Source organism: Leucopleurus acutus (genome assembly GCF_964270905.1).
Source record: "Leucopleurus acutus genome assembly, chromosome: 3".
Classification (NCBI taxonomy): Eukaryota; Metazoa; Chordata; class Mammalia; order Artiodactyla; family Delphinidae; genus Leucopleurus; species Leucopleurus acutus.
In genome coordinates this window covers 140951887-140965909 of record NC_139145.1, presented here as the reverse complement: position 1 = coordinate 140965909, position 14023 = coordinate 140951887, and the positions used below count along the sequence as shown (strand labels likewise).

The 14023-nt window shown below is 42.0% G+C and overlaps 1 protein-coding gene across 4 annotated transcripts in view; it reads left to right on the top strand.

Moving 5' to 3' along the window:
* Positions 1–14023, top strand: part of GHR (growth hormone receptor) — a gene marked incomplete at its 5' end in the record, with an annotated part of 273813 nt that overhangs the window by 113433 nt on the left and 146357 nt on the right. For 3 of the 4 annotated variants that reach the window (XM_082836086.1, XM_082836087.1, XM_082836088.1), the window contains one exon: positions 5842–5922. In XM_082836086.1, coding sequence (XP_082692212.1) covers positions 5853–5922 — 70 coding nt within the window. Of the gene's footprint in view, positions 1–5831; positions 5923–14023 lie in introns of those variants that run through there. The other variant, XM_082836085.1, reaches the window with a different exon arrangement.

The window sequence follows — 14023 nt, the reverse complement described above, 5'->3', positions numbered from 1 at the left end:
CTTTACCATGTCCCTAGACTTCCTTTCCAGGACATACAATGAGGGCCCCATTCCCAATCCCATGGGAACCTAAAACGGGCTATTTAATCACTAGTATCAGAAAGTGTAATAAATAGCTAGTATTGATATATGCAGAGGGCAGGCCAAGTGCTTTGAATCAACATCTCATTCAGTTGACTCCTGATTTTTCTCATGAAAAGAGGAATAATATTATCATCTCCATATTAGAGATGAGTAACCTGAGGTTTGGTAAAGCCAGGATTTGAACCTGATCCACAACTTGTGCCCTGAACCCCTAAGCTCACCCTCTCTATAGGTGAAGAGCAAGGATAACATCTGAGGTAGAGTCTGATGGTAATTTCTGTAGACCTGGGAAAGTATCTATCAATGATTATTAACTAAATGTGACCATCTGACAGTGGAACAGATGGCATCAAATGAAATCAAGTGTCCAGGGTTCACTCAGCACTGTCTCCTACCTCTTGTGTCAATGTCAGCAGATTGTTTAATCTTTGTACCTGTTACCTCACCTGGAGCCTAGAGAATATCATTTACTTCCCCAGCTGGTGGTGTGCTGGGTCCAGCTGAATCCACATTCAGTGATGTCAGTGATGCAGTGAATCCGTGTTAAGTGACTTGGTAGCTTAAAATCAGCCTTGGTGGAGGTATTTGTACCACAGAGATTGGCAAAAGCTACAAATCATGGCCCTTTTAAAATTATTATTCCAGAGAGACAGTTGTTAAATACTAGTACACCACCGGCTGTGACTCAAAGAGAGATACAATATGAATTGTCACATTCTAAAGGTAAACAAAGGCACACTGGGTACCCTAAAAAAAACTTCTATAAATATAAACTTACCTAAGTCTTCCGTGAATCTTTTATCCCCATCATTCTGCATTTGGGAAGACCTCTGAAAACATAACCATAATGATTTTATATGTCACTACAAATAAGCAATTTTATTTTGTGTATTGTTTTTATGAAAACAGATATGCTCCTGTAACAGTCTAATGTTTCTGAATGCAGATACAAACATATAAGCCATAAAGTATATATATAAATGTTGTCAATTAGAAATATAAAATATAATGCCACGTATGTAATTTAAAATTCTCTACTAGTCACGTTTAAAAAAAAAGAAATGGGGGATATTAGTTTTTAATATTCTATTCAGCAATCCAAATTACGATTTTAACGTATCGTCAACATAAACGTTATTGAAATATTTTGCATCCTTTTTTGTACCAAGCCTTCAAAATCCATGTATATTTTATACTTACAGCACATCTCAATTTAGATCCTAACTTTTCATCAGAAACACTTGATCTGTACTTAGGTTTTATAAAATGTACAGTTGAGAAAGGTTTACATACCCAATCTGTTCTTAATATACTTAATTATTTACTTGAAATATTTAATTAAAATTTAGCTTATTTAATTCCTCAGTTGCACTAGCCACACTTCAAGTACTCAATAGTTATAGGTGACTGGTAGTAGCGGAACTGGTCAGCACAGGTGACCATATATGCTCTATTTTTTGTCTTTTTATAAAAATGGAGACGTATTATATACACCACTCCCAAAGTTTATTTTTCCCCTCATACTGTACACATTTAAACTACTTTCCCGATCCAGTATTCCCCACTGGATCCCTGCAAGGAGAGAAATCTCAGCGAGAGTAATGATATCAATAATGTCTGTGAATTTCTTCTCCCTCACTGATGGGAAGGAGATAAATTGACCGAAGGCATTTTGTGTCTGACCAGTTTTCAAATGACCACCACCAAAAAGTGGATAATAACATGAACTCCAGACACAAACTGTTCAAATAAGTGCCTGAAGCTAACTAGAATGGATCATTTCAAATACCCTTTGGGGTGAGCCTCCTCCTTCTTCAGTGCTGAGTTCTTAGAAAAGCTTCACCAGGAAATCAATGAGATTCAGTTTTGCAATATTTCATTAGTAATCAACCTAGCATTAGAAAGTACACATTTATTAGGTTATCTACCTGGAGTCTTGGTTTTGCAATATAAACTATTCTGCTTCTGTTGGGGTTTTTTAAACCAGCTCTCACTCTTTCCATAGCAGAATCACTAGACCAGTAAAACAGACATTTGAGAAAACTTCTTATTTCTGATCAATTCAGCTGCCATTTTGATATTCTTCGTTACTTGGCCATAACAGAACTACAAGCTCCTGAATCTATTATTTTACTCCTCCCACTTCTTAAAATGCTAACATCATACTTCTAAGGATGCTTTTGACCATTTTCCTTTTAAGTACTTGATATAGATCAGAGAATCAGAGGGTGTAGGTGGTTTTGGGTGGTGGTTCGTTTTGTCTCTGACAAATTACTAACCAGATATGATCACATTTTTTCCTGTATGGCTTCATATACTTTTTAATGTTACTTTTAATAAAGATGATGTGGGGATTCTTCACAAAATAGTCTTGTCTTCACATTAAATTTGTCTGCTACTCATCGTTTCTGTGTAGATATCTCTGAAATCCAGTAGTGATTTCTCTCTCAATGGTTTTGATTGCTTTTATATTCTCCAGTGTGCCTTGTACAATGCTAGCAGCCACTGGTAGTTCAACAAATACTTGCTAATTTTAAATTAAAGAGAATGGAACCAATGGCTTTCTTTGCCTGGAGTTGGTTTTAACATGTTGGGAAAAAACAGTGTATTTAATCTCCATTTCTTCTCATGTGTTTATGGACTATTTTATAGCCAAGGAACAAAAGTATATCACTGGCCTCACTGATTTGGAGGCCTCCTGTGCTACGCAGTTTACAGAATTAAAACTCACGCCAGCTGGGTCACAGGGCTTTTCAAACGGCTCTCCCTTGAGGAAGGGGGAACCGGCAAAATGCCTCAGGCGCATTGAGATCCGAATGGTGTGAGTTCCCTTCTGCAAAAATAGAAGCCTCCTTCCCCCACCCCAGTGAACATCGTGCCATGTGGCTACGGCCAAAGAATGCATAAATATCATTAGAAATTTAGAGAGGGATTTTCCCTAGGAAAATACTGCGAACTTTATAAACCCAATAGACTAAGGTACAATTCAATAGATTCTTCTGAACAATGCCTTCCTCTAGTTAGATTATTATATCAGAAAAAGGAAATAAAGGGGTTTTCTCCTGCTCACATCTGGCACGTCACTGATAGATTGAAGTTCCAAACTTTGTGTGTTGGCACTCTGTCCTTTCCCAGGGACATTTTATCTCCTCCAGAACCTAATAAAAGAGAACCCTCTCATCTAGAAGCTGCCATGCAGCGCCCTGCATCATTGAAGGGGAAAGCTTACAGTCAAATCGGCCCAGGCCAATGAACGTTCTGTTCACGTGATGGCGCTAAAGAGAGTTCACTATGGGGGTGCAAGGAGAGGGGGGAGTGCAAAGGGGGCCGCTTTCGGAGTTATCCCCACTGAGCCAGCAACAGTGGACTGGGAGTGTTAGTGTCTAAGGAAACCCTTAACCCTTACTGAATCCAGCCACGTTGCTTTATCCTCTTCTCTGTCCCCTAGTTAGAGCCTTAGAGTTGGGAGTCCCTATGCCCTGCTCTCATTGGCAGTGAACTGTTCTCTTCTATGTGGGAGGATGGCCGTTTTAAATACCTCCTTTTCTGCTCTCAGAGTGTGCAAACAGGTTTCTGGTTAATTTTGCTTTGGGGATTCTAATTTGTTTTGTGAGATAGAATGTATTCTGTGGAGATGTGTTTGGCTCATAAAGAAACTGTTGCAATAATCAGTTCCTTATTTGGAAGAGGCGAAGTTCATTTGTAGGCGACAGCTTTCAAAAGATTGGGGATGGGAGGGCGCCAACTGCGATTCATCTGAAGCAAAATTCACTTGTCTCTGGCATCTGCCAACTTCGAAACCAGAGGAAACATCCTTCTGAGAAATGCAAACCTGTTCATATCCTTATTCAGCTGGGGAGCATACAGTGTTGCCTGGGAATGGGACTCACTGTTACAACCCAACATCAAGAGAGCCTGTGGCAGAGGAGGGAGGCTTCTTTACCCGACACATGGTGTGTTGAGGGATGGCGAGTAAAAGTAGCACTATGTACAGAATCCAGTTCCTCAATGCTCTTCCTCCTCAAAAAAATACTTGTAAAACAGAATTTAAAAGGAAATATCCAGTTACCCAGAGGATAGCATTTTCAACCTATAATGTATTTGTTTTTATGTATTTCTGCTGGAGACTTCAAACTATGATTACAGTGGCCTGTTCACCTAGGAGTAAAGGACGTTGGGAGAGATGCTCAGTAAAAGTAGCTGGGGACGATGCAAGGCCATGAGCCCAGAGCCTTCCAGGTTAAGAATTTAAAACATGGGTGTTATAATAACCACAACTCACATTAGTGTGAACTCTCACGGTTGGCAAAGTGTGTTCATCTACGCCGTCACACTCAGTCCTATGAACGACCCCATGGGGCAGTGTATGTGGGGCGTCCTCATGCATGTGGGCTACACCTGGATATTCAGACGCAGGGGGAGATTCCATTCACCTAGAGATGCCTTCTTAGAATTTTTTAACAATGTTAACATCATATAGAATTTTAAAAAATGATGCATCATCCACTGTCTAGAAAGAAAGTGTAGAGTGTGAGACACTTACTACCTATTCAGAATTACACAGCCATTACCCAGAACACAGCATTCCACTGTCTGTGAAAACAAACATTTGTGTGCATCGTTTCAGTTTGATTAGGGGTAGCGGAGGGCTATTTTATTATTGTCAAGAATGTGCAGTAAAAAAATAAGTCCAATAGAGGCACTGGTGGAGCTCCCAGTGTGAGGATCAGATCTGCCTGAGTGACTTGTAACGTACTGTCATTTCATGGAAATATTGCAGGTAAGCTTTAAAGTAGTTGGCGTTGGTCGTCAGACGTAGCGACAGCTCTCCAAAGGGCAGTCTGCTGAGTTCGTTTTAAGCCAGCCAAAATTGTCTCTTTAGAGATCCAGGAGGTGGACACCTGGTTTATTTATTCCCAAGAAGCTTCATTTCCTCCAGGTAAAGGTGTGGAGGTAAAGGTGTGGCTGAGGCGTGCTGATCTGCTCCCCCATTCATCAAACCAAAGGCTTCAAGGTGTGGCCACACTTGGGATTCCAAATGGCTAGCCCAGCCACAAACTGACCCTTCTTAGAGTCTGAGGTGTTCACATTCCTGGGCCTTTCAGAGACCACATTCCTCCTGAAGCCCGCAAGGACACCAGGTGTCCTGGGGGAGGCCACCTAGGAAGCACCAGTGTTTTGTTTTCTTTTGCTTCTCACCTCCTTACTGCTGCCTTCTGGTTAAACCCCCTTAGGATGGCTCATTAGCGCAGTGTTTTGAGTGTTAATTGAGCTCTTTCGTTCACTGGGACACACACTGGAGCAGTTTTACTACTACCGAAGTGGGTTGTTTTGTTTTCCCTTTTATGGGCCGTCCAGCCCAAGGCCCCTTGCTTGGTGATACTGCTGAAGAGTTTCTATTTCCAGATCAGATTAAAGTGAACCACACTGGCCCTGTTATGGAAGCAATGCGTGGGGGTCATTTGTTGTGTGGTGGTCCTATGGCTGCCGGCCAGGATGTGAAAATCCCTAGTGTCCATGTTATTTCCTGAGACAGGCACCCACCGGAAGTAGAATTTATTACAACCTGCTGTTTGCGCTCATGAAAAGTATGACAACGTGAGACTCTAGGGCAGTGAAAGACTTACAAAGATTCCTTCTAGAGCTGCTGTGCATGTCAACTCCTTCATAACTTAGCCAGTCTTTAAACAATTTTTAATGAAAGTAGGCTGCTTCTAATTGCTTAGCTTTATCTTATTCCTCTTTGTATGATCGCAGGTCCTACAGGTATGGATCTCTGGCAGCTCCTGTTGACCTTGGCAGTGGCAGGCTCAAGTGATGCTTTTTCTGGGAGTCCAGGTGAGTTCTGCTTTTCCCTTCCCACCCGCAGTGTTTTGAAACCACACTGAACTTTATTTGTTAAATCTGAGTTCTCTGGATGATGTAATTAGAAGAGGTAAGTTTTAAGTAGCAGTAAATAGAAAACCTGTTGTAGCTTTAAAATCACGAACCGGGAGGACGTTTCTGGGGATGTTTTTAGGAGGAAAACAGTAGTCAGCTTTGGCTTCTGATGTTTCCACGTCAAAAATAAATGCTGCAAATCATGCTGAGGGCATTTCTGGTGAAGGCAAGCCGGGTCTCTTGGTCCTCAGTCTCTGGGAGAGAGATTGAAATTGCACTGAAGGTTATTAACGTACTGATCACTCAGCTCATCTGTGACTAAGGATATCATAGCTTATTTCCAGAGCTCAGAATTAAGTCCTCTTAATCATATTCTCTGAGAGTGGAAATTGCAGATTTCAAATAAATTTTACCTTTTACTCTCTGGGTGATTACCATTTGGCTAAATCTGAAGGAGGAAACACCCGAAATAGTTGGATAATATAGTCAAAGTCACGAGTTTCCTTGGCCATCTCTGTAATTCTCCCTCCCTCTTTATACCCTCTTCCTATTGGAAGAGTTGCCATGTATTCAAACTTGGGTCTCACACAGCAATAACTGGAACAGGAGAGAAATGAAAGGGAATGAAAAGTATTTTTCTGCCCAGAAAGAAAACTGTGCTCGTAAGGAGGGTGGGAGACGTTTTAAAATATCATCTTGAGTACTTGATTTTTTTTCTTGCTTGAGCTTCAACAAAAGAAAGAAATCATCATTTCTCCTATTCTGTGATACCACAGTCACTTGTTGCTTTAAGAGCGGTAAACTCCCCTACTTACCAGGCAGCTCATCTTGGAAAACACAGTTTAGCAGCAGAAGTAGTGCCTTAAAATGTCCTCCCTGACCTTCGAGCCAAAAATAAATCCCTAGTAGTGAGCTGCTGAGGGCAACCAGAGTAACTAAGAAAACAAGAAGTGTAAAATATGTTATTTTATCTCCTAAAACAATTTAAAAATATTTATAGAAAAGAAGTCATAATTGTTTGAAATATTTTGGGGTCTCTCTGGTGTTATAATGTCAACATTTTGCAAGTCAAACATGGAGGGAATTGCAGGCTCCATGTCAGCAGCTTTTCCCATGGCTGGTTTTAGACCCTGGTTCTGAGCCAAAGAATTACAGCTGAGATCCTCTGCTATTCCAAAGTCATGGTGGTTAGGTCTCTACTTTCTTCATTAAGGTGACTTTCACTCCACTGGGCAAGGCTCGAGGAATTTAAAAGACTTGTGAAATGAAAAGTATGGCAAAGGAAATCTTTAAAGAAAATTTAAAATGTATCCCCAGCTAAAAGACTAGAGCTCAAGTTACATTTTTGACCTAGAGAGTCGGCAAACGGCACCTATTTCAACTGCTTTGACATTTTAGCAAGCCTTTAACTTCATAGAGGAAACAAAACCATTAGCTGGTTTTATGTTTGCTTTTTTTTTTTTGCTTTTTGATAGTTTTGTGTTTGCTTTGTTTATTTGGGGGGAGCAGAGCATAAGAAAATGCAGTGGTTTGTAGTAAATACAAATCACATAGTTTAACATTACTTACACATACTAAGTAATTTAGCAAAGGAAAAAAATTTCTTCTTTTCTTTTTCTTAGTAGGCTAACCAGATTCCTTTGGAATATGTGGCTACTCCAAAATTCTTACCTTAAAATGGCCTGGGGATTGTTAAGGACGCGGTATGATGTTTATATAAGAAGGTGCAGATGAGTGTGTTTGAACATGAGCCGTGTGTGTGTGTGTGTGTGTGTGTGTGTGTGTGTGTGTGTGTGTGTGTGTGTGTTTGCTGGAGCTGGCCACTTATCCGATGAGTTCAGCCAGAGCGATCTCCTGATATGACATGGATCGAATCTCAGATGACATTCATGGGCCATGTGTTTCTTTTTCTGCCAGGTCTGGATTGTACCCAAATCACTTTATTTTTATTTTCTCTCCCATTGTATGAGGCAGACGAAAAATGTAAGAGAGGACTTAAAAAAAAAAAAAAAGATGCTACTGTAGTTTCACCAGCCATTCATTGAATTAAGTTTAGTCAGTGGAAGAGGTGGCACAGCTGAGGAAAGGAACTGGGAAGCATCATGGGGAGAAAAGCTGCCCAGGAGCTGGGAGGAGATGACAGATCTGCATGCCTGAGGAACGTTGGCACTTAAAGCCTCGAGCAGGGCTCTTCTTGCTTAGGCAGATGAGCAATTTAAAATATGCTGGCCCTAAGAGGATTTTTTTATTAAGTCTAATTGCCCTCTTGGAAATTTAATGAGAACTAAGCATCGAACAGTGCCACCATTGTATTAGCTAAAGTGTTGTAATTGATGCTCTCTGTTTGTCTTTCATCCTTAATATTAATTAGTCTTTACATCTGATCCTCAAGGCATACATACTCTCAGAGAGAATTTCCTTCTTTTTCTTTTTTTTCTGGATGTACCACAGTTTATTTAATTTTTTAAATTAAAATATACTTGATTTACAATATTATATTAGTTTCAGGTGTACAGCCTAGTGACTCGGTACTTTTATAGATTATATTCCATTCCATGTTATTACAAAATGATGGCTATAATTCCTTGTGCTGTACAATACATCCATTTGGCTTATCTATTTTATATATAGTAGTTAGTACCTCTTAATCCCATACCCCTATCTTGCCCCTCTCCCCTCCCCTCTCCCTGCTGGTAACTACTAGTTTGTTCTCTGTATCTGTGAGTCTGTTCTCTTTTGCTATATACATTTGTTTGTTTTATTTTTTAGATTTCACAAATAAGTGATATCATACAGTATTTGTCTTTCTCTGTCTGACTTTTTTCACTAAGCATAATACCCTCCAGGTCCGTCCATGTTGCTGCAAATGGCAGAATTTCATTCTTTTTTATGGCTGAGTAATATTCCATTGTATAGATATATACCATATCCTTTTTATCAGTTTGTCTGTTGACACTTGGGTTGCTTCCATGTCTTGGCTATTGTAAATAGTGCTACTATGAACATTGGGGTGCATGCGTCTTTTCAAATTAGTGTTTTCATTTTTTCTGGATATATATCCAGGAGTGGAGTTGATGGATCATACAATAGTTCTATTCTTAGTTTTTTGAAGAACTGCCATACTGTTTTCCATAGTGGCTGCCCCAATTTACATTCCCACCAACAGTGTAGAAGTGTTCTCAGGAAGAATTTCTTATTCCAAAATCAGGAATGAGCAACAACGTTTCATCTTCAGAGGGCTTCACAGGGTTGAACTGTCAACTGGTTGCATCAAAACCGCTGCTCCTGGGCTTCCCTGATGGCTAGTGGTTGGGAATCTGCCTGCCAATGCAGGGGACACGGGTTCAAGCCCTGGTCCAGGAAGATCCCACATGCCGCGGAGCAACTAAGCCTGTGCGCCACAGCTACTGAGCCTGCACTCTAGAGCCCACGAGTCACAACTACTGAGCCCGTGCGCCTGGAGCCCATGCTCCACAACAAGAGAAGCCACCACCATGAGAAGCCTGCGCACCGCAACGAAGAGTAGCCCCCACTCGCCACAACTAGAGAAAGCCTGTGTGCAGCAACGAAGACCCAGTGCAGCCAAAAATAAATAAAAATAAAAATAAATTAATTAAAAAAGAAACTGCTGCTTCTGCAAAGATGATTTTAATGAGAAATGTGCGTAAAGACTTAATGGATACAAATATTCTTCTGAGGAGCACCTATTATACGTTGTTATACCTCTCCTATTTCCGTTGGTCCACAAGTGAGCATCCTCTTTGACCTCAGCAGTGTAAGGTGGGAGCAGGCTAGCCCCGACCTGAAGAAGTTCAGTCTAGTTAGGATATGAGGAACTTCTAGAAATTAATGAGAGACTGTATCGTTTTAAGGTCTAGATTGTATGATGAATATGGATGGCCAAGATGCTCTAAAAAAGGCTAAATGAAGGTGGACTGGAATAGTTAATTCAACAAATTCAATGTACAGATATTTCTTTAGAGCTTTCCATTTTTAAAGGTTGAAATTACGGCTATGAGTAAAACAGTGATTCTTCCCTCAAGGAATTTATCATGACTTAAGAGATCAGGAATATGTATAACGAATTACTGTATGAGGCAGAATGTATTCACTATAGAAATAGTGGCCTGAACTACACTCTTTAAGAGGAGTGAAGAGAGGAGAGTCACCTCAGGATGTGGTGAAGCACAGAGAACTTCACAGGGGATGTTGGTGTTATTTCAGCAGATATTAGAATACCGGGTTAAGACTTTGAAAGGCCTAGAAGAGCAGGGAGTGGCTGCAGGAATAGCGTGTGTGATAAAGGAACAACATAAAAGACGTGCACAGGTGTAGATACGAGGTGTACGTGGAGAACAGGTCAACCAGTCACTGGGTTTACACTATGTACAGGGCACTGTGCTAGGAATGAGTGGCTCTGTTTCACACACACAGCATCCAACAGAGGTTTTTTGAGCACTTACTTTGTGGAAGGCGTACGATTAATTTGTCCAGAGCGCATGGCACGTGAGCACTGCGTTTGTAATTATTCCCTTTGGATGTAAACGTAGGTCAGTGAACTCGAGTTAAATTACAGAAGGTCTAAAGATGGCAAAAGCTTCATGGAAAAGACAAATCTTGCTGGGTCTTGAAGGATGGGTCGTATTTTGGAGAGGAAGCAAGTCATAGCTCTTAAAGTTGTAGGCCAGGTAAGAGGTTCATGATGGTACTCTGTGTGTGTGTGTGTGTGTGTGTGTGATATTTATATAAAGCATATACAGGGAATTCCCTGGCGGTCTAGTGGTTAGGATTCCACGCTTTCACTGCCAGGGCCCGGGTCTGATCCCTGGTCGGGGAACCAAGATCCCGCAAGCCACGTGGCACAGCCCAAAACAAAACTATTTACGTGTAATATATGTGTGTGTACATACATGGCATGGTTTGCAGGCAAAGCACATAATTAGTATCTCATCACTCTAAATATCATTCCATACCAGTCAAGATAAAAACCTTACACTAGGAGTGAGATGCCACGTCCCAAAGGAACCAGGATCCCCCAGATAATGTTCTTTGTATACCTTTGAACATTTTTCATAAACTTATGGAAAAACACACACCACTTGTGTGAAAGGAAAGACACCTCTATTCTCATTGCTAACAGATAGGAAATAATGACACAGTGGCAGGAACATTTTATTTCTCCTAAATAAACCTTACACTTTCATGCCCCTCTGCTGGTGAAGCTCCACAAAGCCCTAAGAGCTTCAGGACATACAGGATATATTTCAAGCAAGTATTACAGTCATGGCTGTAGTTGGTAAACAGTGAAGCGTGAACCTGCTAAAAATGTTTCCAAGAAGGAACAATGCGCACTTTCCTTGAATGCACACTGGAAGTGAGGGAGAAAGCCGTAGAGCTTAAGATTACTGCTGTCTTTACTTCAAGAGGCAGGAAGAAATCTTAGTCTCTTCTAGTGCCGTGGACATTAGCAGACCTACATCACCTGGTCTTCCTGGTGTCACAGATGCTGTGACTCCAGAGTTCAGGTCATCGCAGGCCAGGCGACAGAGCTTCTGGTCTCGTCTACCTGGATGATGCCAGTGGAAGATATGCATAGACCTTTGTGTGTGATGAGGACTTTTAGCAAGTTTTTATCGAGCACGTTTATGGATTCAAGGATGAATTTTGAATTTATGTTTCTACCTTTAAGGAGCTCGTGGTCTATAGAAGGGAAGACAGATAAGTAAACCTAATTTAATCATGGCTCCCTAAGGTTATTAAAGAGTTTTAAGCAGGGTAATAATACTGTTAGATTGTCCTTTTGGAAATACAGCCGGTAATCGAGTCAAAGTGAATTGGAGAGCAATGAATGCAGAGGAAGATGGTTGTAATAGGTTAGGAGAGACGAGGCAAGTGTGCCAGTGGTGGCTAAAACAAAATAGATGGATTATAGACAGATGTTGCGGAGTACTCGGAGTCCAATAACATGTGGATTTCTTCCAATTACGTGTTATCAACATCAGCAGTGACTCACTTTTAGTAGAGTGAAGCCCTGGAACACAGCTCAGCCTATTAGCAGTGAAGTGGTACTTGCGCGGAACAGCTCTGTGGAGGGGGAAACACTGAGACTGATGACAGCAGAGTATCTAAGCGAACTTTCTTTTGTGCCATTTCCCAGAGCTCCTCCTGCCTGTGCCCAGCCCAGGTCCCACAGCTGTCTGCTCCCCTCTGCAGTGTGTCTGTGCTATGGCTTGGTCACTGTGCCCTGAGGGTCCACAGTGGGATCAAAGGCCTGAGCTCCATACCTATGTAGTCTCTGCACATTCATGACTCAATCCCGAGACCTTGACATACCCCCAGATATTTGATCATCCCTAGAATATGTACTTATACACAGGGTGAGTCGAGGGCAGCAGAGTTATGCACTGAGCAGAATCTGGGAGGTCGGCGAAGCTTACACAGTAGCTACGTGACTCACCTCTATGAAGCAGCTGGCAGTGTGAGTGATGAGGTTTGTGCCTCAGCTAATTAGTATTAAAAGGACTGGGACCACCCAAGGATAGCCTGAACCTTAAACGTTCAGGTCATACGTGCCAATGATGAACCATACTTCCATTCTTCTGCCTTAGATTGTAGGACAATCGTCTGCCAACCATTACAGGACAAGAGCCGGTCCTGGTGTGCAGAATGTCTCCACGCCACTTTGGTTCAGTAGCCTAAACGAGGGCTTCTGTTATGGGAGGACGGGAATGGGGTTGAATGGAATGTGTGTGATGTGTGGTGCTGGCCACCAGCTCTTGTTCATTGACACACCTGGGTTTCTGCCTCTAGTGGAAGCTAACCCAGGTTTAACTGTGCAGAAGTCCACACTGGCTTGGACTGGCCCGGCCAGCCTCTCCCTGCCTGATATGCTCCACAACTAGGGCCCCAGGGTCCCTCAATCACCCAGCATCTTTTCCCTAGGAAAACCCTCTCAGGAAGAAGCTGTGGGTGGTGGTTTTCTTCTCACCCTGATTTTAAGTCAATGTGTTACTTTGGTTTAGTTTAAACCCTTAACCTTAAACTCGATGATATAGAATTCTAGGCGGTTCAGAGCCACCCGCAAAGGCATCTTCGGGGCCTATCCCCTGCTCCTTGTAACTGCCTGCTAGACATAGTTATGGATGTCTAACTTGTCATCAGGCAGAGTCACCAGCAGCCACAGTCCAAGGACCACCATCAGTTTTCACAAGCGGCAGGCATCGGGGTCCCATTTGGGCTCTTCCAGAAACACTCACAGGCTGTCATCAGTGTCATCCCTCAGACTCAGAGCGAAGCTTCCTCCTCGTCTGTAGTTAGCAGCATAAGGGTGGTGATGATGTGTGACATAAACACACTTTGAAATCGGATGCAACTGATCGTACAGAGAGGATTCCGTGGTGCCCCGTCTGGCCGGCACTGCACAGACCGGGAGGCCCAGGGGCCTGGAGCACTTCTTCAACCTCAGCTGCAAATCAGTCTTCTCTGGTCTGTATTTCCCAAATTCGTCCAAAATGAATCCGCGATATTTCATCAGATGCATCTATCAGGAATCTCTGTTTCTGTTTCTGTCACAACGTACCAGCCTTAAGCCTTAACCTTAACTAATTACAGTGTCTGTGTTACAGCTCCACGGCAGGGTTGCAGGTATTAGAGTGTGGCGGCTCATGTCCCAACCACGGAGGGAATGTTTCAGGATGTTGTTTGTTGTTTTAGAAGCTTTCCCCAAGATGCAGCACACAGGGATGGGCAGAAGGGCAGCCAGTGGTGGGGGATCAGGGGTTTGGGGAGGCGACATTTGTTTTGTGTCTCTCTTCTAAATGAAGTTGTCGTGACATCTGTGTATTAAGTTGTGTGACAAATTCTGGATTGAGCTTGAAATATACACAATTTGTTTTCGAATGATTGACAAAATGACCATTGCATACTCTGTGTGATAAATAGTTATGGATTAAAACTCACTAGACCTGAAAATTCACGGAGGATGTTTTGATCACCCCTGTATCCCCTCCTCTAGCATTCTGACACATGGAGTAGATCTTCATTTTATTTAAGGGAATCA